Raw genomic sequence first — 26,902 nt, forward strand, 5'->3', positions numbered from 1 at the left:
AAATGAAATAATGAAATGAAATAATAAAATGGAATAAAATGTAATGCAGTAAAATGAAAAATAAATTGAAAAAAATGAAAGAAAATGAAAGAAAATGGAAAAAAAATAAAGAAAAAATGCAAAAAAAAAAAAAAGAAAAAAATGCAAAAAAAAAAAAAAAGTAAAATAAAATAAAGCAAAATCAAGCAAAATGAAATAAAATCTGGAAAGCCCCCCGAGCCCGGCACTCGGCAGCCCCAGCCCCGCTTCCCAAGCCCCGCGCGGGCGGCCGAGGGGTCCCCGCTCCGTTCCCATGCCCGCTCCCCGCTCGCCGCCCCCCATTTCCCAGGGGGCTGAAAGGGCTGCGCCGGGGGGCTTTTGTTTGCAGGGGGTTTTGTTGGCGGCCGTTCCCACAGGCCCGGCCGGGGCGGCGGGACCCGCTGCCTTTGCCCAGCTGTGGCCCGGGCCCTCCAGCTGTGTTGATCTAACTCCCGGCCCCAGACAGCCTGGCGCCAGCCCTGTGCACGTCATGCATTCACACAGGGATGCGTGGCCAAGGCAACCTCCCCGCGCCATGGCCACGGCCCCGAGCGCGCGAGCAAGATGGTTGCGCGGGGACGTTGGCCGGCCTCGCCGCCCGGTGGCTCCCCGGCCCAAAAGGGGGACACGGGGATGTGGAGTTTTTGATTTTATTGTGATTTTTTTTTATTATTTTTTTTTGAATCTGTGGGATCCGGCTCGCCGCCGTGGTTGGGGTGTCCTGCGTCGTGTCGGCGGCCGGGGAGGCGGATTTCTTGGCGCGGAGAAAGGGGAAAAGGAGGGAAGGGAGAGGGGGGGGGAAAAGAGAGAGGGGGGGGGAGAGAGAGAGAGAGAGGAGGGAAAGGGAGCGGGAATGCTCCAGAGTGCAATGATTTCATGTTGAAAAGGGCCCACACTGTGTGTTTTATTAAAAGAAAAAAAAATGAAAAAAGTAAGGGAAAAAAAAAAAAAAGGAAAAGAGGCGGAGGCGAGGAGTGGCGGGCGAGAGCGGGGATTTACCCCCTGCGTGTGAACACGGCGCCCCGAAACGGCCCCAAAAAGCCCCCAGGCGTCACCCCACATCCCGCTCCCACCCCCTGCCCCCCACCACCCCCTTTTCGGGGTCATTAATCCCCCTAAATTTGCCCCTAATTTCCCCACACTCTGGGAGTTTCACAAGCAGAGGCCTGCGAGCATTCCTGCTCCGGATCCACACTCACCACCCCCCCAAAAAAAAAAAAAAAAAAAAAATCCTCGTTTCATTTTTTTTTTTTTACTATTATTTTTGGTGTTTTTCTCCCTAAATTAGGCCATACAGGTGGCAGGATGCGGGGCGCACAAAGCGGCGTGGAAATGGCCAGCTCCGGCCCCGCTGCCCCGCTACGGGGACGGCGAGCGGGGCCCCGCTGTTTTGGGGCTCACCGGCATTTTGGGGGGAATTTCTCGAGTTCTGGAAGCCGGAGGCTGCCTGGAAGCGCTGGCTCCGGGGAAACGATTTGGCCGGGAGAGGGGAGGAACGGAGACGTGGCAAACGCCCAAGTGAGCTACAAAGGGAAGAAGGGCTCTTCCCCAGTGGTCATCTGGATCCACTTTCGGGACAAGGACGGGGGATAAATCCCGGCTCCCTGCGCTCGTCGGGGGCCCTTTGTAACCGGCCCCGCTCCTCCAGCTGGGGGGCTCGGGGGGGACCCCGCGGCGCTCGATGCGGCCGCATCCATCCCTCGGGTTTTGGGGATGCTCCGCGCCGACCTGGCACGGCCCCGGCGGGCTGCTGGGGGGCACATCGGGATGCTTATGGGGCAAAAGGGATCCAGGCGTCCCCAAGCACCCCTAAAAATCCTCTTCCCACCTTGCCCCGAGGGCCGTATCCAGCCTGGTGCCACGCTGGGGCCCAAAATGCCCCAATGTGAGCGGGGACCCAGCATTGCCATGGGGGCTGGGGCTTTGGGATGGGCACCGCTGCCCCACTCCGGATTTCGGCCACATGAAGGACCCCCCCAGCACCCCAAAAAGGGGCTGTGAGCCCCCCCAACCCCGTCACTAGGAGACTGGATTCGGCCCGGGGAATGTGCAGCCCTCCCCGAGCGCTGTTTGTGCAGGGGATTAGCCCCGGGGACCCCTTTTGTCCCCCCCCCGTGTTGGAGGCAGGCGCTGAGCATCCCCTCCTGTGGCCAGGCACAGCCCGGCCCCTCCGTGCCTCAGTTTCCCCAACCTCCTCCAGAGCAAACCCCCCGGGGAGGGGGGGGCTGAGATCCCAAAGGGGCCTGGGGGCAGCTCGTAGAGGCCGTGGGGGTCCCTGGGGCTGGCTGGGGGGGGGTCAGGCTCCCCAGGGGATTTCGGTGCCCCCCCTCGCAGCAGTCACAGCCTTCCCTCTCGCCTTCACTTGTGGACAGCCACTGACCCCTGGGGGCTCAGCCCAAAATGCTGGATTTCACCTTTTTGCCCTCATTCTGGGGAGGCTCCGTCCAGAGCAGGGTCCTGAGCTGAGCACCGAAAAGGCGAAGGGACCAAATCCCCCTCCTCCAGCACCAAAACCCCCCTAAGCAGCGCCCCTTTGGGCTGACGGGCTGCTCCCCGTCCCCGTGCCGTGCCTCAGTTTCCCCTCTGTGCCCTATTCCGGCGTGGGGACACCCCATTATTTGGGGGGGGTGGTGCCAAAGTTGCCCCCACGCAGCCAGGTTCCCCTGCGGCACCAGCAGGAAGGATCCGTCCCTGTCTCAATCCAGCTCGGGGGAAACTGAGGCACGGCCTGCGGGGCTGCCGGGGGGGTGGGCACCTCCAGGAGAAGCTCCTCCATCCCTGATCCCTCAGGAGACCCAAAATTAGGGGGTCCCTCACCCCCCCAGAAGACCCCGACCTGATTGCCTGCAGCAACGGGACATCATTAGGGACCAGAGTGAACGCAGGGAGGAATTAACTTTGTGCAGAAATCCCGGGGCAGGGAGAGGAGCGCAGCCTGCCCTTTGGGGTGGGGGGGGGGAAGCTGCGTGGCCCCAACCAGTCTGCCCAGTAGCCACCAGCTGGGGGTGGTGGGGGGGCTCCACGGGGACTGGGGGGCTCCCGCAGCCCTGGAGGGCCTCGGCGGGCGGCGTTGGCTGTTCCCAGCGCCGGGATTCCCCGCAGCTGCTTCCTGCCGCCCTATCTCACGGGCGCATCTGGGGGAGCCGGGAGCGGCCGCCCCCCCCCAGCCGCTTCCTGCGCTGCCCCCCCCGGCCCCGGCCGCTGTTCTCACGGCCTCCCCCCAAGGCCGGCCGGAGACCCCTGGGGCCCTGTTTCCCCCCCCCCCTCCAAAAAAAAATGCCCACCCTGGGCCTGACCCCATAACCCCCCCCCCATGTCCCTCTCCCATCCGCATCCCTGGGGTGTTTCAGCCCCCCCCCCAGGATGCTCAGAGCATCCCCAGCCCGCATCCACCACACCCAAAATTCGGCCTTGCCCTCCACCCCCCCCCAAATTTCTCATTTCTTTTTCTCCTGCGCATCGACCCCACAAAATTTTGGAGGGGGGGGGGGTGCAGGTGTGAGCAGCGGGGTCGGGTGCAGGTGTGGGGGGGCCATCGGGTGCCTCGGAGCAGCCCCGATCCCGCTGCCACCGGGGTGGCACCAAGCACCCCCAGCCTCCCACGATATCCTCCTGGGGCTGGGGGGGGCACCCCGAGTGGGTACAGCCTCCCCCACGCCCCCCCCGGACTCCAAAAAGTCGAGATGCTCCGGCCCCGAGTGGGGAAACCGAGGCACGGGGCGGGGGAGCAGCGCGCCAGCCCGGCAGCGTTTTGGGGTCTTATGGGGGAGCGGGGGCGTTGTTGGCGTCCCCCCCCCACATCCCTCCATTTCTCAGCCCCCCAGAATTCCTCCCCCGGGTCCCGCCGAGCTGCAGGATGTGGCTTTGCCTCGTTCCACCCCCGGAGACCGTTACAGCTCATCACACCCGGCACCCCCCCACCCCACCCCACGCTGCCCACCCAAAATTCGCATCGCCCCGCAGGGGAAGACAAACCCCTCTCCCCCCTTCCCGACCCCCTTCCGCCGGCCCCAAATCCCCCAGATCCACCCCGAAACGGGCCGAACCCCACGGCAAACCCCGTCCCACGCCCCCCCCCCCCCCGGCTGCAGCCCCCGTCCCCCACGGAAAAACTCGGGGGGAAGGCGCCTTTATCGCGGCCCCATCGGCCCGCACGGGGCAGCTTTATTTTTAGCGGAGGTGAAAGGCAGCGCCACCAGCGCGAGAGCATTTTTCCACTCGCATCTGCGTTTGTACAATTTGGGTTTCCTGTCGCGGTTTCGGCGCTTTTCGAACCTGCCCCGAATTTTTTTTTTTATTTTTTATTTTTATTTATTTTTTTTTTTTTCTCGCAGAGCCCTTCGAGTACCGGCGCGCGTCCCCGCCCCGACCTCCGTGCGCATCCGGCACCCCCAGCCCCGCTGCCTTGGAAAGGGGCAGGAGCAGCCCCCCAGGATTGGGATGCCCAAGGAGGAATGGGTACGGGGAGGGGACCCCGGGGACCCCCCCTTCCTGTAGTGCCCCCCCCCCCCGGGGGCAGCATCCGGTGGGCCGAGTGGGGAAACTGAGGCGCGAGGGGGTTTGGGGCAGCACAAGGGTCTGGGGATGGACGGATTGGGGTTTTTGGGGAGGAGGGTGGGGGAGTGATGGGGATGAAGGGGGTGAGGACGCAGGGACCAGCTGGTTCCCCCCCCACAGAGCGTGCCCCCCCCCGCTTCCTCTGACACAGTTTCCATCCGCCCCAAGCAGGTGCCAGGTGAGGGGCAGGGGCAAGAAGGGCCCCCCCCCACCCCCCGCCACGTCCTCTCCTGGAGCTGCAGCCCAATAGGGACCCTTTGGGGGACCCTTTGTGTCCCCCCCCCGCATATCCCATACCCCAAAGTCCCCCCCCTACCCCAGCCCCCTCCCCAAATCCCAGCTCGTGCAGCCCCCGAGGGCTGGTTCCTCGTTGGGGCCAGGTGGTGACGGGACACCCGGTGCCCCCCATGCCCTGGGGGGGGGTCCCCTGGGGGAGGCGGCTGCCAGCAGCTGTCAAAATAAAAACAATAATAATAAAAAAAAAAAAGAGAGAGAGAAATACACAATAAAACAGAAAAATCCCCAAATTTGGGCAACTTCCCCCAATCCATCACCCGGACCCCACCAGAAGCCGTGGATGCCCACGGGCTCCTTGGTGAGGATGCTGCGGGGTGAGGCTGAAGGCCACTGCCCCCCGTCCCTGTCCCCCGTCCCCTGTCCCTGTCCCCCCCCCTTTCTCCTTCCCCCCCCAGCCGAGCGGTGCCGCAGCTGCGGGCCAGGTGCCGGAAGCCGACCTGCCGCCTGCTTTCTCCCCGCTTTTCTTTTCTTTTCTTTTCTCCCCCTCCACTGACCCGCTACCTTCACTTTCTACGCGAGAGGTGACGGGTGGCAGGGTGGCATCGTGTCCCACCCCCCCACCCCCCCCCGGCACCGGTTTGGGGACGTCACCGCAGCCGGCCCCGTGCTGGGCTCGGTGCCAGCCCCTGCGGTGTGGGGACAGCACCTGTGTGTCCGTGTGTCCCCGTGTCCGTGTGTCCCTGTGTCTGTGTGTCCCTGTGTCTGTGTGTCCCTGTGACCGCGTGTCTGTGTTCATGTGTCCCTGGGTCCCTGTGTCCCTGGGTCCATATGTCCCTGTGTCCCTATGACCCCATGTCTGTGTCCCTGTGTCCCTGTCTGTGTGTCCCTGTGTCCATATGTCCCTGTGTCCCCATGTCTGTGTGCCCCTTTATCCATGTGTCCATGTCCCTGTGTCTGTGTCCCTGTGTCCCCGTGTCCCTGTGTCCCTGTGACCCCGTGTCTGTGTCCCTGTGTCCCTGTGTCCCTGTCTGTGTGTCCTTGTGTCCCTGTGTCCATGTGTCCCTGCATCCGTGTGTCCCCATGTCTGTGTGTCCCTGTGTCCCTGTGTCCATCCCCAGAAACCATTTGGGACACAAACATTGTCCAAGGGGGGGTGTCCCCAGGATGTCCCCAGGCTGAGGGTGGCCAGGGCACGGTGTCAGGGGACAGCGGTGACCCCGAGCCCAGCGGGGGGGTGTCAGGCTGGCAGGTGTCCCCTCAGGTGCCAGCACTGCCCCGATGGCTCCGTCTGGGGGGGGGGGGGGGGACACACGGGGGCTACAGCCATGTCCCCATGTCCCCAGGTTGTCACCTGCAGCTTCGTTTCCATCCCGGCTCCTCCTGCAGACACCGAGGTGCCCCCCCCGTGCCCGGTGTCCCCTCGTGTCCCCCCCACGCGCACCCAGCGCCGCCTCCCCCGGGGACCCCGGGGGCTCCGGGCGCGCGTGCCCGACGCGCCCCAGAGCGCGCGCACCCACGGGGCGCGTCCCCGCTGCCCTCTGCCGGGGAACGGAGGGGCTGCAGCCCCCGGAACGGCCCGCGGACACGGCCCCAAAGACCCCATTACCCACGGACACGGCCCCCTCCCAGTCCCCAGCCCCATGGACACGACCCCCCCGAGCCCATTACCCACGGACCCCCCCCGAGACCTGTGTCCCCATCCCGCTGTGTCCCTGTCCCCATGGGTTCCCCATCCCTGCAGGTCCCCATCCCTCTGTGTCCCTTTCCCCATCGGTCCCCAGTCCTCCTGTGTCCCAATCCCCGTGTCCCCGACCCTACAGATCCCTCTGTGTCCCTCTCCCCCTGTGTCCCCATACCTGTATGTCCCCAGTCACCTATGTCACTCTCCCCATGGGTCCCCATCCCGTGTCCCCATCCTTGCAGGTCCCATCCCTGTGTCTCCATTCCCATGTCCCCATACCCTTGTCCCCAACCCTGAAGATGCCCATCCCCATGTCCCCATCCCTGTGTCCCCATATCTGCAGGACCCCATCCCCGTGTCCCCATCCCTATGTCCCCATCCCCGTGTCCCCATCCCCACAAGTCCCCATCACACCACAGGCCGTGGGCCAAGCAGAGAAGGGTTAACCCCCCCACACCCACGCATGGGGAAGGGACTCACACACACAACCCTCCCGGGTGGCCTCAGAGTGGCCGGGGAGGTGACAGCGCCGCGGGCTGTCCCCAGCCGTGCCACCACCGCGCTCCAGCCCCCAACCCGGGGGATGCACCCGGGACCTGCAGATATGGGGATATGGGGATGGGGACATGGGGATGGGGACATGGAGATGGGGACATGGGGATGGGGACAAGGGGATGGGGACAAGGGGATGGGGACATGGGGATGGGGACATGGGGATGGGGACACGGGGATGGGGTCCTGCAGATATGGGGACACAGGGATGAGGACATGGGAATGGGGACACGGGGATGGGGACATGGGGATGGAGACACAGGGATGGGGACACGGGGTGGTGCACAACCCCACAGAGCAGCACACAGCCACGCAGAGGGGTGCAGAGCGATGCACGGCCGTGCACAACCACGCACAATGGTGCAGGGCACTGCCCGGCTCCACACAGCAGGGCACAAGCAAGGGAGCACAGCGGTGCTGAGCAATGCACAACCACGCACGGAGGTGCACAGTGATGCACAAGCGTGTGCAGCAGTGCACAACCACGTGCAGCAGCGCTGAGCAATGCACGACCACGCGCAGCAATGCACAATCCTGCACAGCAGCGCCAAGCAATGCACCGAACAATGCAGGACCGTGCACAGCAGTGCACAACCACGCGCAGCAGTGCTGAGCAATGCACACAGCAATGCTCACAGCAATGCACACAGCAATGCACACAGCAATGCACACAGCAATGCTCACAGCAATGCTCACAGCAATGCACACAGCAATGCTCACAGCAATGCTCACAGCAATGCACACAGCAATGCTCACAGCAATGCACACAGCAATGCACACAGCAATGCTCACAGCAATGCACACAGCAATGCACACGGCAATGCACACAGCAATGCCCACAACCCCTCACAGCGCTGCACAGCCACACGCCGCGGTGCACGGGAGCCCTCCCGTGGCAGTCCCGGCTCCTCTCCGCTCCCAGCACCCGGCCGGGCCCTGCCCAGCGGTGTCACCGCACCCTCCCCACGCCACCGGGTGCTCCGACCGTCTGCAGGGCTCTCTGCATTTGCACTGCAAGCCCCTAGGGCTGATGTTTCCCCCTGCAGCAGAGCCGAGCCCCTTCCTCAGGGCAGTTTGGACCCCCCCGGCCCTGCCCCGATGCGCAGAGGCGTTGCACATTATTTACCCCAGGGTTTGTGCAGTGCCCAGCACCCGTGGGTTTTCTTTCAAGGCCCGGGTCAGCCCTTTGTTCTGCAGCCCCCCCAGCTCCCTGCCCTGCTGGGGGGGCACAGGGAATTCACCTCCCCCCAGGGAGCAGGGCCATGGGGGCAAAGCAGGGCACGGGGGCTTCCCCCACACAGCCTCCAGGGGATGTGCAAATATTTTGCCTTTGGAAATAAATGGGAGCAGTAAAATTGCCTTTTTTTTGCTTTTTTTTTTCATATTTTGCTGTTGCGGTCTCCAGTTATAACAGTTTTTTGCCAGTATCCGTACGTTTGCCATGCCCAGACACCTCCTCAGGGCAGCCAAACCTTCAGCAGCATCCCCCAAACTAAGGCACGTCAATACCTCTTTCTCCATATCTCAGCTACCTAAATCTTTCTTTCCCTAAATCTCTGGGACACCCACTCAGCCTCTTCCTGGTTACAAACACTCCTCACGTTGGACCCCGTTTTGGTGCCACCCTCTCAGTTTCCCTCCCCAGCAGCAGAGCAGGGCCGGGCATTACACACAAAATGACCCATTTCTGGCCAAACTTCAGGGAAGAGCCCCAAAGCAGCACAAACACCAGCACGGGGCCTTGCTGCGGGGTCAGTAAGGTGATGGGGCAGGTAGGTTTTTCGGAAGTAATTGCAGGCAGGGAAGGTTTTACACCAGCTTTGAAGACACACGGGGACACCGCCAGGGATTCCGCACCTTCAGCCAGCTCGGGGAGGGAAAGCAAGCGAAAAAAACACAGAGCCTGAAATTCCTCTGGAGGAAAGGTGTAAGGAATCCCCCCAAAAACAGAGGTGACCACAGCACCGCTTGGTTTGGGCAATAAGAGCAGAAAACAGGAAAGGGATGGGGCTGCTTGGAGCCAGATTTTGACCAAAGCAAGAATATAGCCCAAAAAATTCACCCAAAAAAGGACAACGCTCATCCGTGGGGTGATCCCCAACCTACCCCTGAAACAGAAACAAATCCCAGCAGCAGGGCACAGCTCATGGTGGGGAGGGGCTCCAAATCCCAAGAGAAGGCAGCCCCAGACCCAAACATCCTCCTACCCAGGAGGAAGCAGGGCTGGGGAAGTGACCCCCACGCACGGGGAGCGAGGTGGAGACCCCGAGCCCATCAGGCTCAGCACCGCAAGCATTAAGGGAAGGATGCAGCAGCAAACCCCGAGCTGCAGAGCAAAAGGAGGGGGAAAAAAATCAGAGAGGGGAGCGCCAAAGTGAGCAGCGGACACCAGTGATGCTCAACAGGATCTCACGTTTATTATTGAGAAGTGATTAATGGTGAAAAGAAAGGCAACGCCCATTCCTCATTGGCTTAACAAGAAACTGAAGAAACATATTCACTACACATTTTACAATATTTTTTTTTTGTCCAAAAATCATTTTCCTGTAAACAAAACAAGTTTTTTTTTTTACCGCTGTTCTCAGCTCTCAAATCAAATTAACCCAGACTTAATCTGTAATCCGTATAATGCACAAGAACAGAACATCTCTTAGGACTCCTAGTACTTGACTTTCGAGTAACAAAGGGTCAGCGAAAAATGAACCACCTTCAAGACACAACCTCGTGGACAATTTCTGCTCAATTCTTCTTAGGCCAAAACCCCAACTTCCTCGTCGGATCCCTCCTCTTCCAGGCCGGGGGGGGGTGGGGAGAAAAGAAAAAAGTTCCTCCACTTTCTGCGGTGGATGTCACAACTCGGTGTTCCAAGTGCAAATGTCAAAACCAGGGGAAGGAGGCGCGAGGGGGTGGAAGGAAGGGAAGCAGCGGGGTTTAAAAATTAGAGAAAAAAAGGCATATGCCACTTACGGACTTGAAAAATCCGAAAAAACATAGTAAAAAGACAAAAAACAAAGCGTATGCTCCAAAAATCACAACCAAAGCCAAAAGAAAGGGAACAGTTTTTTTTTTTTAAACCTATGCTCTACCTAGAAGGGATTTTTTTTTTTAATTTTTATTATTATTTTAAGTCCTATGTCTTGTGAAATTCCAATACTTTCTTTTTTTAAACTGCAAGTTTGTAAGAGTCACTTTGAAGTCAATGAAATTAAGAAAAAAAAAAAGTCCTAATTCTCTCTGGGATATTTTTGCTCTTTCCTTCTCTCTCCGAGAGATAGCCGGGACGCAACCTCTGCTGCAGTCTCTGGGGGAGGAACGGTCTTTTACTTGACACGGCCTTGGCGTTCCTGCAAAAGCAAGAAGAAAAAAAGGAAAAAAAAAAAGACACCAGGTTAGCCGAGCAGCTCTTACAAAACCACCAGGGTTGAGTTTGATTCACTGGTTTCACACAGCAGCATTTCAGCACACGGCAGGGACGTGTCTGGGGGGCGAGGTGAGCCTGAGACGTGCCGGTTGCTGGCAGGAGGCGCACGGGGCTCGGGGCCACCAGCTCAGCACCTGCCCCTTGAGGGATCCTCAACAGCAGAGCTCTGGGATTGCCCTGCGAGCTGAGGAGTGGGGAAAATAAGGAGTGAAGGAGGGGAGAATAAGAAGCAAAATGTGAAGGACAAACCAAGGAAGAATTGGTGAAAGTGGGTCGGTTGAGGTGACTGCTGGAGTCACTCACATCGCGGAGGGCTGGGAGGAAGCTCCCATCCTCCTGGGCACTGCAGGACACCAAGCAAGGAGCCAGCGCCGAGGCACAGCCCAGCACCACGCTGCAGGGAGCAGCTTTTGGGGACTGGAGTGCTGCCTCTGCCTTTTTCCCCTGGTGTTTCATGGGCTGGAGGCTCTCCCAGCGCCTGCAGACACCGCCTGCATCCCTTCTCCAGCACTGAACACACACAGACCCCATCCAAACACCTGCCCCGTGCCAGAGAGGCAGCACAGCACCAAATAGCCCAGACCCCAGGGTCACCGTGTCACCTGCTGGGCAGATGGCCCCGTGTCGCCGGCTCTGCTGGGCTGGAGCCAAGCCAAACCCAGCAGCCTTGCCCAGAAGCTGCTGACTATCCCAAGGGATTAGGAGGTGCTGCCCAGCCCACCTTCAAAGCGCTGTTCCCAGGCACCACCTCCAAAAGGAAACCTGCCAACAGCTCACGGAGCCTCCTGGAAGCAGCACCTTGTGCCAGGAGCTGGCAGCACCAAGGAGGCTCCAGCTCCAGCTCCTCTGCGCTGGGTGCTGGGGCTGCTCCGCGCCCTGCTGCCCTCCCTGAGCACGGGGACAGCCAGCCCAACACAGCACCGTGCACAGGAGACCTGCCAGGGAGAGGGGCTGGACTCAAGCACACGCTCTCCAAGAATCTTTGCACTGCATCAGTCGACTTCACTCGGTTCTGCTCCGGTACGGCTGCCCGAACCTCCTGCAGGTGCTAAAAGATGTCAGCACTCAACTGCAAAAATCCAGGTACCGTGGTGCTGAGCAGAACGGCTCCATTCGTGGCTGTCCCCATGGTGCCCAGAGGTGCCAGCCCTCTCCTCAGATAAACGGCCTCAAAAAGGCTGACTTCCCAGAGGCAGAGGACACCCCCTCGGAAGAGGCTCTGCCAGATGTCCCCGTGCCTCCAGGCTAGAGCAGGGACGTGCCCAAACAGCTCCGTTTCGGGGTGGATCACAGCACCGCTCCTCCTCAGCCTGGTGTTCCATTGCAAAGCCTCCTCCTGCTCAGCACCAACCCAGCACCGTGCAGAGCCACCACCTCCAGCAGCACCCAGAGCCTGGCCATGCACTGGACACAGCACCAGGACAGGTGCCACAGGGCAGCAGCATCCACCACCAAGGGCACGGTGCCAGCGTCCACACCTTGGGCTCTGATCTCGTAGGACATCCTCAGGAGGAGATCCCCAAAAGCTTCCTGCTCTCCCTGGCTGCCTTCCTGCAGACCTGGGCTGTCACCTCGCTGATTTCAATAGGAGGAGCAGGAGAAGGACACCAGCACGGACACATCCCTGCCTCCCTGCAGCCGATCCGTCAGCGACCGGAGCGCAAAAGGGATCGGTGATGAGTGGGATCCGGCTGCTGTCGCTCACACAGCGCCATGGGGCTGGCAGGCACCAAGCTCTGGTTAAGCAGAAGCCCTCCGGCATCACCCTGCTCAATCCTTGTGACACATCACAGCAGTCCCAATGCCACCAGCCAGGTCCCGATGCCACCAGCCGAAGGAGCGAGCGGAGCAGGCTGAGGACAGACCCCAGCCCTGCTGCGGGGAGCCAAAGCCAACAGAGGGCTCAGGAGCCTGCACCCAGAGCTGATGCTGCCAGGTGATAACCCCCAAACCCCACAGCCAAACACCAGCCCTGAGAGACCCACACAGCTCCCTGAGCTCCTGCGCCTTGCCCCACACCTCCAGCAGCCCACAGCTCTCGCTGCAGCAGCACGGTGTTTGGTTCCCCAGCTCTCCTCTCGCACCCTGGATGTGATCCTGGCGAGGTACCGTGATGCAGAGCAGGATTTCCAGGGCCCTGTCCCCGAGGCAGGCTGCTGGCTCGGCTCGGACATGAGGACTCGCAGCTCTCTGCTGCCTCAGACCTGCCCAGCACAGCCACGGACGAGGCTTCGCTTCTGTTGGGCTTATCTGCTCCACAGACAGCCCCGAGGCCTGGGTTACAAACCAAAGGTGAGGTTTTCCTGCCGTGGGCATTAGGAAGTCGTGAGAGCTACAGAGAGGAGCTGCACCCGAGCCTGCCTCACACCAGAACAGCGCCCGGCTTCCAGACACGGCTGTGCCTGCACCTCCTGGTCACCAGGAGACAAGAGGAGACCTTCAAATAAAAGCAACTCCTTGCCAGAGCAGGAGAAGACCTGCTTTGCAGCTAAGAACCTGATGGAAAGCTAAGGGAGCAAAACCAACATCCACACAACCCCTAAAAGAAGAAACCAGCATCACTGGGAACGCATGGGCCAAGCAGGGACACCACGAGCAGGGCTGAGCGGGCTCCTGCTGGCTCTGGGGCGCAGGCAGCAGCCGCACAGATCCCATCGAGGTGCTGGGAAGGGCAGAAATCCACCTTGTCCTCCTGCAGGGCACCCTCACTGCTCCCCACCAGTACCGGGGTGGGAAGCCTGCCACCTTCCTGCAGTCGGTGGCTTTGGGCACAGCAGCTCCTCTCGTTTCCAGCTCCAATTTCCCCGTCGGGGCTCAGGGCGCTCGGCTCTGACCCATCTGCCACGCAGAAACCCTGCGGAGTGAGGAAGTAACAGCACAGATGAAAGGAAGGGGAGCAGGTAACCAGGTAACGTCAAATTCAAGCAAACGGCATCCCACGGCACTTACAGAGGCTCCCTGAGCTCTGTGCCAAAGTTTTCACCTACACCAGGCACAATAAGGTGATTTTGGGTGTTTTAAACAAAGTCGTGTTCCTCCCCATTTGGGTTCACAAGAAGCATGTTTCATGACTTGGGTTCCTCTACAGTCACAGCTCACGCAAGGAGGATCAGCACCAGAAAAGGAGCACCCTGTGCCCCTTCAAAAGAGGCAGGGCTCCCACCTGGATGGTTCAAACCCTTCAATATCTCACTTCTTGTACCCTCTGTCACACCCTGCGAGTGTCACAGTAGAGACTGACTAACCCTGTGCAGAGAATCTGGGGAGCTTTGCTGAAATCTGTGGTTCAAAATAGCCCTAAAAAAAATAGGAAAGAGCGAATAATGAAGTGACGACGTTTCCTGATGCTACTGTTCCATCCCAGGTAATAAAACAGCAGCCAAGTGTGAAGAACTGGAGGGCCTTGGGACAAAACCCAGCTGAACGCCGCAGTGAATTCGGTCTGCGTGGCTGAGATAAAGCCGATGACGCAGGTGGGAACAAACACTGCCCTAACCCCACGGCGACGGGCTCCGAGCTGCCAGTAAGGATCAGAAGCAAGGCTTGGTTTGATCCGTAGCGCTCGGAAAACACCCCCAATCAGAGCAAACACGTCCAGAACAGACCTTATCACCGGGCCTTGCTACAGCCTGAGCTGCTCCTGGGCCCCGAGCAGCGCCTGCTCCTCTCCACCTCCGCAGGAGAACTCGAAAAGGGTTCGACAAGGGCAGCAGGGACGAGCAAAGAAAGGGCAGGAGAGTTTCTACCTGCAGAGGCACCGGGCTGCAGCTCTCGCTCCTGGAGAAGAGAAGGCCAAATGGGGTGGGAGAGCAGAGCAGGCACCAGCTGCACGCTGAGAGCTTTCAGCTTCTCCTCCTGCACGAGAACGAGGTGGCAGCTTCTTCCCAGAGCACCTCATTAAGCTGAGGAACTTGCTGCCACAGCGTCCTGAGGATGCTCAAAGAAGGCATCAAAACGTGGGAAAAGGAAAGCCATCAGCTGGTAGAGACAAGGACACAACCCCTGAGCCCAGGAACTCCTGAGGCAGAAGCTGCTAAAGGCGAGGGAGCCTTAGGAGATGGATAAACACATGCTCGTGCTGTCCTCACAGCCATTTGCTCCTGACCACCTTACTGCTGGCTGCACGCAGAGCTGACTACCTGGAAAAAGAGCAAGGAGGCTCGAGGAATGCCTCCACGCATCCAGCAGAGCCCCGGGACAGCCACCTCGCAACCCCCGGTGAAGATGCTCGATTTCTCCGTGCCAAGTGAAGGCTGCAGGGCCGCACACAGCCGAGCCACCTGCAGCCTTCTGTGCCTGCTGCTTGAAGGGGAACACGCAGCACCACTCACCGGAGCAGTTTGAAATCTCAACTCTTGTTTTTTTCCCTTTTTTTTCCCTTAAGCTCACCAGGAGCACAGCACTCGCAGCAGCTGAACACAAACTCAGGCTGGCTGACAGCAGCCTAAAGGTTGAGCGATGGTCGGGACTTCGTGGTGTCCTCATTATCATCACACAATTAGGAGTTCTCTGAAGGTTCTACAGGAGGTGACACCAAGTCACGAGTAACAGCTGGGAGGACAGAGCCTTCCCCGTGCACATGGAACAGGAAGAAGTCCCACTGCTTTAGTGTCAAGACTAGAAACGAGACGAAGCTGCAGGTAGATCTTGTCTCAAGTCTTCTAAGCCAATATTGCATCGTAAGAACCACTCTGCTGTTAACCACAGGAGAAAACCCCTCAGCATTGTCCTTTTAATAAAGCAACTCTAGTGGTATGGAACCAGAAACAGGCTCCATCTCCAAGCTCTTCCTAGAGAACAGCTTGCAAAACCCCAGAGCTCTCCTGTGAGCTGCTCAGAGGGCCGATCACACGAGGTGTGTGCCCAGTAAGCACCTCCTGCTGGGCAGCTCGTTGCTGAAGGAGCTCTGAGGGGCTCTGCTCCAGCTGGGGAAGGCCAGAGGTTATCCCAGAGGTAAGAGCAGCCCTCCTGAGCAGAGCCTGCCTCGGACAACTCTGCCCCAGTACGAGCAGAGCAGCACTGGTTCACTCAGCACGCACCACAAAGGAACTGATTTAGGAACCCGTAAAGCCCCAGGACAGCCCAGCCACAACCAGGTACAAACGGGAACGTTCAGGAAAATAAGAGGGCTCAAATAACTGCAGCTGAAACAGTCACACAGCACCCAACACGATGCCTCCTAGCTGAGCACCAGCCACATAACACAGAAGAGAAGTGGCTCCTTGCAGGCAGAAGTGCTGCAGAATTACAATTTTCCCCCTAACTCGGTGCACGAAGCTGCTCTTGATGTCCTGCACTGCCACAAAGCCCGTGTATTGATGCACTTCAGCAATTCTCCTAGGATCCTGGTCAGCTTTAGGTGATGTCTTGTGACCCTGCACCTCTGCACCAGGCAGCAGAGCAGAGCCATGCCCCGCACACGGTGCTCGGCTTCAAACCCAGCTGCTTGTAGGGAGAAGCACCCGTTCATAAAATAACCTGAACCACAGGGCCTGGATCAGCAGCTGCTAACCTCGGTGCCAGCACCTTGCTCACAGCTCCTGAAGAAAGCCACCAGCAGCGACATCTCCCATTCTCTCTCCTCGCAGCTCCCAGGGAATCCGCCAGCCACACGCAGCCCGGCTCAGTCACTGAAGGAGGCACCAAGCCTTAGTTTTCCAGCCCTTCTCTTGGAGTCATCACACTCACGATGCCGACACTTCACACGTTGGCAGGAGGATCAGGCCAGGGCATCCTGCAGCTCGGAGCCAGGTGAAGCAGCCTGGAGCAGGAAGGAGCAAGCAGCTCCTGGTGGCCTGCTGACCTGCAGACAGAGGCTCTCCATCCGATTACCGCTCCTCAACAGCTCCTCTCCCCACCTTCAGAAGCCACAAGCCGGCTCTAACGAGATGCTGACGGAGTCAGGAGCTGGAACAGGCTCCCTCGCTGCAGGGAAAGGGCTCCCTGCTGCTCCTGGGTCAGGGCAGGGGGAGCTGAGCCTTCCCCTCCCGTTTTCTGCTGCCCCTAAGCAAAGCAAAACGTAACCGAGCTCCGGGAGATCACCGCTAAGTGCCCCGCAGTGCTGCCAGCAGGTATGGCACACACAAAGCACTGCTGGTGGCAAACGGGGAGCAACGAGCTACGAGGGTATGCAGCAGGGGTGATGTTCATGCTACTGATGAACACAGACACACGTACAGGACTGGCAAGGCTGGGACTAAGCTGGGGGAAAGAAGGCGTGTTACCGAGCAGCGGAGGGCACTCGGTGCCTGTCCTGGTAAAAACCAGCTAAAAACCCTTCGCTAGGGTCAGGATCTGGAGCAGAAACAGCAAACAGCCTCGGGATCGCTGGATAAAAGGGCCCACACGAGTGCAAGCAGCGTCCCCTTGCTGGCACAGCTGCCTGTGCCTGGATGTGCAGTGCCCACAAACCGAATCTGCTTCCCCTGCAGCCAGAAACGCTCTCCTGGGGAGATGGCAGAGCCAGACACAACACAGCATCAGCCAGGACAACCAGCAGCAGGAGAGCAGTGCAGGTGCATGCTACAGAAAATAAACCCACTCCTCCCTGCCCTCAGAGCCTACAGATGAAGAATTGAAGAGCTCTGCAGGAGGCACCAGGAGGCGTTCCCTTTCCCAGGGGCTGGGGAGCTGCCTGCTGGTGTCAGGCACAGCCCCGCTCCGTGTCCCTGCACCCTACCTGCTGTGGGGGCAGAGCCACGTGCCCCTACTGGAACTCCTTCAGCGCAGAAAGCAGCACGTTTGGGGAAGCAGCAGCCTCACGGTTCTGTTTGGAGGGGCACAGCCTCAGCACAGATCCCGACCCCGCACCGCTCGCCCCGACTCAATGCCAACCGGCCAAGGGCAGCCGGCCGCCCCGCAGGGAGGGGCAGGGCGCTTTTCATGCAATTTCCCTCCCCAAATCCCTGAAACCCAAAAGGAAAGTCCCCCAGTCCTGGCAAGGGGATGAAAGACCCATGCTCAGCGCCCCTGGGAGCATGTTTTCTGGTTGGTTGTTCACCAAAGGTAAAGCCATCCTTCCCAGGAAGGAGCTGCTGACCCCCCCCCCCCAAACACCACTGACTTTCCAGAAGCCCTGCACTGCTCCAGCCAGGGTCACACCAGCAGTCGGCTTCATCCCTTGGGCACAAACACCTGAACCCTTTCAAAAATGGATTTAGTAGAGCAAAGCAAGACCTCGAAAGAAACCTGAGGGCAGAGGCGAGGACAAGAGCACGATTGCAGCACCTCCAGCACCGCTGAACCTCCCCTCACCGGCCAGAGGGAGCAGCACCAACCCCCAGAGATATTTTTCATATGACTTCTGGGGACTATTTTGGGGAATTCTAGAGCAGCGACATCAGCAGGGAGCTGTAGCAAAGGATCCTGGAGAGTTCCCAGGCTTGCACAAGAGCTCGCCCATCTGCTCGGCCGGCGAGCACGGATCCAACTGCAAAGGTTTTGGCAAGCTGGGAGCCGAGTGCGACAACAGAGCCCAGCGGAGACATCTCAGCTCCAGGGGAGAGGAACGCAGGAATTACCGTGGCATCGCCACCCCAGGACTGGTGGTGGAGACAAAGAGCTCGTTGCAGTGGGATTTCCCCGACACAAAAGCAGCCTGACACACCAGGGGCAGGGAGGCAGCGCCGCAGCCCCAGGAGCATTTTAACTTTCCACTGCCCCGGCTGCGCTCTCTGATTACTCTTCTTTTTCCAGGTGACTCGCTGAGGTGTCCCGACGCAGGCACGGCGTGGGGCTGGGTTTTTTTCTGGTTCTTTTTTTGTTGTTTTTTTTTTTGCCAACCGCAGCCCCAGGGTGCCTGTCAGCACCCACCCTGCAGCCGCTCCTCAGCGAGGGCGCACGGCAGCGGTCACAGAAACCCCAACCCTGCCCGGGGCCGCGGCACAGAGCCCTCCGAGAGGTCAAAGCGCTGCAAGAAAAGCCCCGAAATGCTGCAAGAAAAGAGCCACTCACTTCCTCCGTGCCGGATGTCACAGGGCAGCGGCCCTCCGCATGCCCCACGGTGAGTCAGCAGCCGAAAGCAAACTTCACGAATTCCTCCTTGCCTCCTGCTCCCGGAGGAGGATTTGCAGCATTTCCATTTCCTAACGGCCACTTCTGCACCGGAGCAGCGCCGGCAGCACCGGGAGGGAGGCGCCCAACGCCCGCTGCTGCGGCCGCTTTGACCCCACCACGCGGGAGCACCCCAAAAAATCCGAGGCTTGCTGGGGACAGGCTGCAAGGCCCAGCTGAGGAGACGGGCAGGGATGTTTTGCATTTTAAAGGAAACTGCCAAGTCCCTATTTTTAATATCTTACTCATTTTCAAGCCCTTGTAAGCTAGCAAACAGCAGACCACGTGCCTGGCCCCTTTCCCCCTCTGTTCTCTTCCTTCTTCCCACCCCCTTGCATCTCCCCACAACAATTTCCTTTCCGTCCCTGCCCAGATGCCGGGCAGGTGAGGACCCCACTTCCCGCAGCACCCCGCAACGCCCACCCCGCTCACAGCCTCAGCTGAGAAAGGAGGAAGAGAAAGGCTGGATGGAGAGCAAGCAATGCTCGGATGCGAGGTCACACCGCGCATCCAGGTCATCACAGAGAGCAAGCTCAGGTGTGAAATGAAGAAATCCTCCTCTCCCCCTGCCCTGCGGCTCCTTCCTCCCCTACAGATTTCCTTCAGGCACTGCAAATGCTCGAGGCTCCGAGATGGGACCACCTCTGGTGATGCTCCAAGTAAATACAACAAGAAATGAAGGTGTTCACTGCCGTGGTGAGCAGCTGCAGCTCCCGACTCAGTTCTCCAGCTGCTGGTGGAAGATTCCCCAGCGCTGAAGGTGCAGAGCCCACCCGAGGGCTCGGCAGCCCTCCAGGAGCTGTGCCGGGGCTCAATTTTAATCACTGCTGTGATCAAATCCCAGCAGAGCCCCGCTGCAGAGCGGGTCAGCCACAGGTGATTCTAACACGAGCGCACCCAGGCTCACCGCTCACTGAATTTCCTCCCAAATCAGAGTTGGGGAACAATTTCCAGCCCTCCCCGTGAACAAACAGGGGTGACAGCAGGCTTCGGGGTGGCAGACCCACATGGCAGGGCACGGCCACACCGTGCCGGTGCCAACCAACCGGCCTCAGGTCCTACCCCTCGCTGCCAAAGGAACAGAACGACCCGCGCCGCCTCCACGAGAGAGGACGAGCACTCACAGCCTTAAATTGCTGCAAGGGAGATTTAGGTTGGGCATTAGACAAAGCCTGCTGCCGGGAAGGATAATTAAGCGCGGGGCTGATTGCCCGGGGAGGGCCAGGAGCTGCTGCAAGCGGAGGTTTTACGAGCGGTGGGGAACATCTGCCAAAGCCTCCACTGCCCCCAAAGCCCCCCTGATCTCCCACTCTGCGCCATCCCGACCCCGGAGCTGACCGCAGGGGGAAAATGGGTTTTGTGTGGAGCATGGTGCTGGGGAAGTCTGGGATCTGCAGGAGACCACCAGCAGGGCCAGCACAAGCTTCCTCACCCAGCTCTGCCAGGAGGCACCCAGCTCTGGCAGCACCCCTCTGCACCCCCTTGGCCAGCAGATTGCCTGTGTGAGCACACAGCCAGCCAAAAAGCCCCCCAAAAAACCCCCTGATCCCCAAACTTGCCCACACACCCCATGCCTTCAGGCCACAGACCCCATCCGCGGCATGGCAGCCCGCCTCCTGCCCCGCAGGACCCCGCCGGGCAGACCCAGGCGTTACCTTTTTGACATTTTCCTCCTCCTCCTGGCGTTTCTCATAGTGTGAGAAGTCATCGAAGATGGAGGTGGTGTGCTTGTAGGTGGCAATGATTTTCAACACCTGCTTAGCCTTTTCCAGAGGCACCTCCTGAGTGTCCCTGGAGTTGGTCACTGGTTTATTCTCGTTGTTCTCTAGGCGGATGTGCCGCAGCTGGCTGTTGGGAACGTCCTTCACAAAAATCCACCTGACATCAAAACGTCCCTTCCACTTGTCCTGGGACCACACCCCCGCGCACGTGTTGTAGTCCACAGCGGATTTCATCTCTGCTACCCCGCAGAAGTGACCGCTCCCGTTGACGCTGAACAGTAAGTAAACGGGGCCCTTCCCGTTCATGGAGCGGTAGGCGGCATCCAGTCTCTTGTTGCCGTGCTCCGTGCTGCACCAGATGTTGTATTTGATGGACCGGTGGATATCGTCCTCCGAGTAACTCTTGATGATGAACACCCGCCCGTGCTTGGGGTTCCAGTCGAAATCCTTGGGGTTGTAGTTGTTGATGGACCTCAGCTTCTCCAGGACCGGGTGAGGCTCCAACGGGGCGGACCCGGAGCCGGCCTGAGCCTGCCCCGCTCCTCCGCCACCTCCGCCGCCGCCGTCCGCCCCGTTTTGGCCGAAGCCGGTGCCGCGGTTGCGGGGGGCCACCCAGCGGGCGGGCTGCGCCCCCTGCTGCGGCACGGCCAGCGGGGTGGGCTGCGGCGGGGGCAGCGGCTGGGGCTGCTGCTGCTGCTGCCCGGCCGAAGCCTGCGCCACCACCGGCGGGCTGCCGCTCATCTGCTGCCCCACGGGCTGGGGGGACGCCTGGGGGGGCTGCTGAGCGATGGTGGGGACCAGAGCCTGCGAGGGGGCTTTGGGCACCGGCCCTTTGTTGTCCCAAGTCCCGATATCCATGTTGTGTTTGATGGGGGGCGGCGGGAGGCTGGAGCCCGCCAGCCCGTTCTTGGTCTTCAGCTTGGGCTGCTGCTTGGCCGGCTTGCTGGCGATGTCGGCCCAGGACGCGGGTTTCGGGGGAGCGATGGTGGCCGGGGGCAAGCTGCTGGAGGCCACGATGTTACTGGCCATGGAGCCGCTGCCGACGGCCGAGCCGACCACTTTGGGGACGTTGCTCGCCACCTCCGTGCTGCCCAGCTTGAGGGCGGCCATGCCCTGGTCGATGGCGTTCATGCCCGGAGCCTTGTTCAGGGTCTCGCTGGCGAAGGCAGACTGCCCGTCGATCATGGCTCCCCCCAGCGAGCTGGGGGCGTAGGCGTAGTTGCTGCTGTAGCCGGAGCTCTGAGTGGATTGTCCCTGAGAACTGTTGTTGCCCCAAGCCGAGAAGTCGATCCCGCTGGGGAAGAAGTTAAAGCCGTGCTGCCCCAGGAACGGGGTGCTGCCGAGGGCCCCCGGCTGCCCGAACATGGCATCGGGGAGGAAATGGGGCTCCCCGTTGCTCAGCTGTCCGTACGAGGTCAGGTAGGGCATGGGGGGGTCGCCCCCCGTGGACCAGGCAGCCTCGCCCAGGGAGTAGGAGAAGCCGATGGAGGGGCTGTAGTAGTTGGGCAGGTAGGAATCGGACATCGCAGTGTAGGCATTGTTCTGCAAAACAGAAAGCGAGCGCTGAGCGGTTAGGACCAGCAGAAGCAGCTTCCAGGGACCAGGACTAGAAGCCGTTTTGCCTTCCTGTGCCCAACCCTCCCTGCCCTGGGGCCGGGCAGGCAAACAGGCCCGGCCCCAAAGCACCTCCAGCAGCAGCTTTGCTGCCAGATGAAGCACAAAGGCTTCGCCAGCTCCTGGTGCTAGGAGAGCACACGGTGCTCCTCACACACGGTGCAGACTGCTCGCTGGGGCTACCTCGGAGCTCCTGCTCGGGCTGTGAAAGGAGCATCTTACCTAGCACAGTGTTATCTTCTGCTTCTCCTACCTGCTAGGGAAGAGGGATTTTCTCACCTGGGAACGTATGTGTCAGAGCTCGTTCTGTTTGATGCAGGGTTTGGGGGAAGGAGGCAGAGAAGTGGAATACTCGGGGTGAAGGGCACTGCCGAAATCACAAATGTCCCTTGCTGCTTCTAGCACAAGTCCCTTCCTCAAACTTACCACCCAGAACTGCTTTATCCCAACAACCCAACTGTTAAGAGTTCGAAATATTCCAAGAACTCGCAAACGAACCAGGATTTAATGCCTCATCTTCGGGATACCAGCTGCTCTGCTGCTGCAAGCACATCCTAAAAACACCTGGAGATGGGGAGTGATCAATAACATCTCATCCTCATGGCGTGGTGACCACGACAGCATGAGCAAGCAGGCTGCAGAGCAGGAAAAAAAAGCTGCTCTGTGCTCCAGTCTCCCTTTTAACATCCAAATAGCCTTTAGGTTATGAAAACAAGTGCTTAATTTTACAATTAGGAAACTCTCAGACATGACTAAGATTTGCTTCCACGAACAACATCTGTCATTTCGTATTCAAAGCCGGGTCCCCCCCGGGGAGCTGTTAAAGCCTCGCTAATGGACATTATCAGCTGGTAATTTGAACCTGGGTGCAGACGGCCTGGTGCTACGCAGCCGCTCACATGCCAACCCGATGCAGATGAGAAGTTCAGTTCCCATTTGAAAGCTTGGCTTGCAGCAGGCTCTACTCCATTTTTCGTTGAATCACATTTCCATGTGCCAAGCGGCTCCCCCAGGACTTCACGCCGTGCCCAAATCCACAGAGGCTCTCAAGATGGCTCAGGCATCCTCCAGAAATAGCTTTGCCTCTGCGCCTTCCACAGGGTTGAATGGAAGCAACAGGTTTGGGGCTAACGGGGTCAGCCTCAGCTTCCCCCAGATCAATAGGAATTAAATTCCCCCCGTTTTCAGTGTTTGGGGTGCAAGGGGGCTCTCCAGATCCCTGGTTCCAATCCCTTAATTCAAATAGCAGAGACAAAGCTTGTTTCCCTGTGTAAAACTAAAAAACTTTCTGTGCTACTTTGCAGCGTGACTGCAGGGAAGCTCCGAGCCCGTCACTCCTGCCCGTCTGCCCAGACATTACCGACATTGACTCCTATCCCAGGCACGGTTTCAGTAATTGAGGAACTCAGTCCTGCTAACCCAAACCACCCAACGGTCTTGAGGGCTCCATCTGCCCAAAAATACGAACGGCAACACTGACTCTAAGGGGTGGTTTGCAAGGCAAATGAAGGAACTTCACAAATAATTACTATTTGGAACCAGCAAAGTGCCTTGCCCTCACCTAAAAGCTGCAGGCAGCGCAGAGCAGAGCTCAGCTCCCTCTCCGCAGGCTCCTCCTTCAGAGCCAGCCGAACACCCGGCCCCCTGTCACCTCCAAACATTTCCTCGTGTGCTGCCTGACGTTGAACTTGAAGGCAGCCCGCTGCAGCCCAGGCTGGAGCAGAGGAGTTAATGAACTCCTAATCAGCAGGTGAGAGCTGGCAGCTCGGTGTGTTTGCAACAGGCCCGCTGCTGCTCACTGCCTCGATTTCCACAGCCATGCTTCGCCATCAAGCAGCACCTCACTCTGCTGCGCTGCACTTGCACAACTGACACTGATTAGCATGCAAATAAAGCCTCATCAGCTTTTAATTCTCTCCGATGACTAAGACTTCACATACAGTTATTTCCTCAAATTCGCTATCCCTCTGCGTCTCCACCTCAGACCAGAGGCTGGGGCTTATTTACTGCTGCTGCTCAGCTTCTGGGGCTGGTTTTTGAAATGAAAAAGAGTCACTGACCGTGTACCTGAGCTCTGAAACGTGCAGCAACATCACGTCCCAGGCTGCCAGGCCAGCAACAAGCACCTGAAATAACAGTTCTCCAATTAAAGGCCAGGAAACTTTACAGCGTGGTTACCTCGTGCTGCTGGAGAGGGCTCAGCCAGCAGAGCTCTCGTGCTGCGCTGCAGCAGTTCGCTGAATCTGATTCGTTTCTCAGTCTCAGCTCCCTTCCCACCTTCAGAAGAGGGGCGCACACCTTCCTGCTTCTCTATCAGGAGCCTGGCTCGGCGGCTCAGCAGCTCTGGTCACCTCCAGACTCACCCCCAGGTTCTGGATTTTTATTATCAGGAGCCTCACGATACAGATGAGAGGTGACAAGAGGTGAAGAGCATCACAGCGCAGTAAAAAAAAAAAAAAAAAAAAAAAGGAACCAACAACTTCAACTTACCCTAAAGTTTCAGTCAAAATCAACACAGCTGCTTTACCTCACTCCTGCTGAATTTCTAGGGTAACTGCTGTGGTTCAGCTCCTCGCTTTTAAAAAATAATTTTACCAGTTTGTGACACAAAAAGAAACTTTCAGATAGGTACCAAGCACACAAAATGAAGTAAAATATTGTTTTGCTTCTAATATTGCAGTAACTGTCATGCTATTTAGGAAATTTAAATGAAACTATGATCTGCAGGAAACACTTCCACTTCCAGATGGAGGTTAGAGATTGGTGATGTTGGTCTTGGGGCAAAAAAAAACAAACAAAAGACTATGACCATTAAGTGATAGGGCAAGGAAAATAGCTAATTTTAGTCAAGACTTGAAAAAGTCACCCCGCTCTCTCACCCTACACAGTTCAGGCTCATAACTTTTTAGGGAGCTGAACACAGCGAGTTACCTTCACGGACAGGCTGAATGCTGAAGGGTACGGACAGGGAACTTGGCCTCAAGTTTTTAGAGGAACTAGGAAAATACCTGTTGAATATTTAACTGAGATAGAAACCTGCTCCTGCGTTCCAACAAAACATGTGGCACCTTTATCTGAAAAAAAAAATACACTGACTAGTAAATATGATTAAAAAAATACAGAAAGGGAGAACCGAGGCAGCTTATTTTCAGTAATCACAGCAGGAGAGGGAAAAGAAGCCAAGGGAACCAACTCAGGGCCCCGCTCTGCCTACAGATGTTTATCTGTAATGCCCACTGGTAACGTCTAATCAGCTGAACTCCATCTGCTGCGTGTCGCTCTCCTGCTCCGAAGACAGACCAGTTACCAACAGAGATAATCTGAAGGAACGAGGTAAGAGGGGAAGGATCGGGAAGGCTGACTCTCCGAAGCTGGTCACAGTCTGCAGCCCAACTCTAACTCGAGCTCTAACAAAGTCTTCACAGCCTTTATCACACGAAGGTTCCGCGGGCTTTTTTTTGGTGAAAATTTGAGGGGGAAAAAAAAAAACACAACCCTTGACGTGCATTTTCAGTTTACTTGGCAGAGATAAGAGCCCCGATAGTATCCTCCCAAAGCCTCCAGAGCACAGCAGCGTTTTGTGAAGCAGTTTCACAATGCAGCAGAGTGCATCTGCTCGTAGGGGATAAAGAACCACACACAAGCAAGGAAACAAGGTCAAAACAGTAAAACTGAAAGATCAGAAACGCTAACTTGGAGACAGTTGGTCGCTACTGTTAAAAAGGAGCTGAATCCAACCCTAGGGGGTCCCCACACCCCAAAAGGTTGCTAACGGCTTTATTCCTCACCCACTGGGGGCTGTTTCTTTTTTTGCCTGGGGAGCTGCAGGTGTAAAAGCCACGTTTATCGGGCGAGCAGAATGCCCTGGGGACGGCAGACACGAGGATGCCAGCCCTGCCTCGGCAGCCAGGAGCAGCAGGAAACCGCCGGGCTCCCGGCGCTTCCTGCCTGCTGCAGGTACTCTTACTCACCGGCCTGGCCTGGGGGCTCAAGTAGGGCTCAAAGTCGTCATCGTTTAAGCCATCCTTCTGGTGCACGGAGCCGTTTTGCACTGGGGGAGAGATTCGGGGCGTTACAGAGCTCCGCCACGGCCCCGCTGGGTGCTACGAGGCCGCCCTGCTGCCACAGCCCCTGCCCGAGAGCTTCCCCCAGCCCCACGCACAGAGCGCCTTCATGCTCCTGCAGCAGGCCAGCTTTTATTTCACTTATTTTATTTACTTAGCGGCCCTTCTTCCTTTCCCCGGCAGTTTTCCTCCTCCCCCAAACCCTTCAGCTCACGGCCACGCTGCCTGGGACTGTTTTAGCCAAGTGCTTCCCACCCACACCCCCTGAGCCCCAAGTTCCCCCCGGGGACGCCTGCTCCCGACCGGACCCGGTGCCCCCCCCAGCATCCCCCTGTACCTCCCAGCGCTCCCAGTACCCCCCAGTATTCCCAGTACCCCCCCATAACCCCAGCACCATCAGATACCCCAAAACCCTCAGTATCCCCCAGCATTCCCATTACCCCCCCCGTTCCCCCCAGTGCCCCCCACACCCCCGGTACCCCCCCAGCGCTCCCAGTATCCCGTGGCCCCGCTCCCCCCCGGTTCTCCCCACACCCCCCAGTACCCCCCACACCCCCCCGGCGCCCCCCTCACCTTTATTCCCCTGCCCTTTGGGTCTCTGCGGGAGAGAAGAGCGCGGCGGTGAGCGGGGCAGGCCCAGGCCGCGGGGAGGCCGCCGCTAGGCCCCACCGGGCCGCGGCCTGCAAAAAGGGGGGGGTCGGGAAAGGGGGCGTGTGGGGAGATGGGGGGGGGGTCGGCGAGGCCCCTACCTGCTCCAGGAGGCTGCTGGCCGACATGGCGGCTCCGCGGCGGGGCTGCGGGCGGGGCGGGGCGGGGCAGCGGCGGCTTTGTCCGGGAGCGGGGCTCGGGGCGCGGCCGCCTTTGGAGGACTCCGGGCCGGCGGCGGCGGCGGCGGAAGGGGGCTGCTGGGGGGGCGACGCTCTAGGCGAGCGGCCCCCTCCTCGCCTCCCCCCCCTCCTCCTCCTCCTCCTCCTCCCCCCTCTCC

The 26,902-nt window shown here is 58.9% G+C and overlaps 1 protein-coding gene across 2 annotated transcripts; it reads right to left on the bottom strand.

Moving 5' to 3' along the window:
* Positions 1-9,440: 9,440 nt before the first annotated feature.
* On the bottom strand, positions 9,441-26,865 carry YTHDF2 (YTH N6-methyladenosine RNA binding protein F2). Of its 2 annotated transcripts, XM_084300744.1 has the most exons (5): positions 26,667-26,865; positions 26,491-26,515; positions 25,825-25,904; positions 20,174-21,781; positions 9,441-10,389 (listed from the first exon to the last, which is right to left on the bottom strand). In XM_084300744.1, the coding sequence occupies exons 1-5, from the start codon at positions 26,691-26,693 to the stop codon at positions 10,366-10,368; spliced, it is 1,764 nt and encodes a 587-aa protein (XP_084156870.1). In that variant the 5' UTR covers positions 26,694-26,865; the 3' UTR covers positions 9,441-10,365. The 2 variants fall into 2 exon arrangements, with proteins under 2 accessions (XP_084156870.1, XP_084156871.1); XM_084300745.1 differs by lacking the exons at positions 25,825-25,904; positions 26,491-26,515; positions 26,667-26,865 and adding an exon at positions 24,032-24,249.
* Between the last annotated feature and the right edge of the window lie 37 nt (positions 26,866-26,902).

Source organism: Netta rufina, assembly GCF_964035555.1.
Source record: "Netta rufina genome assembly, chromosome: 23".
NCBI classification, from domain to species: Eukaryota; Metazoa; Chordata; class Aves; order Anseriformes; family Anatidae; genus Netta; species Netta rufina.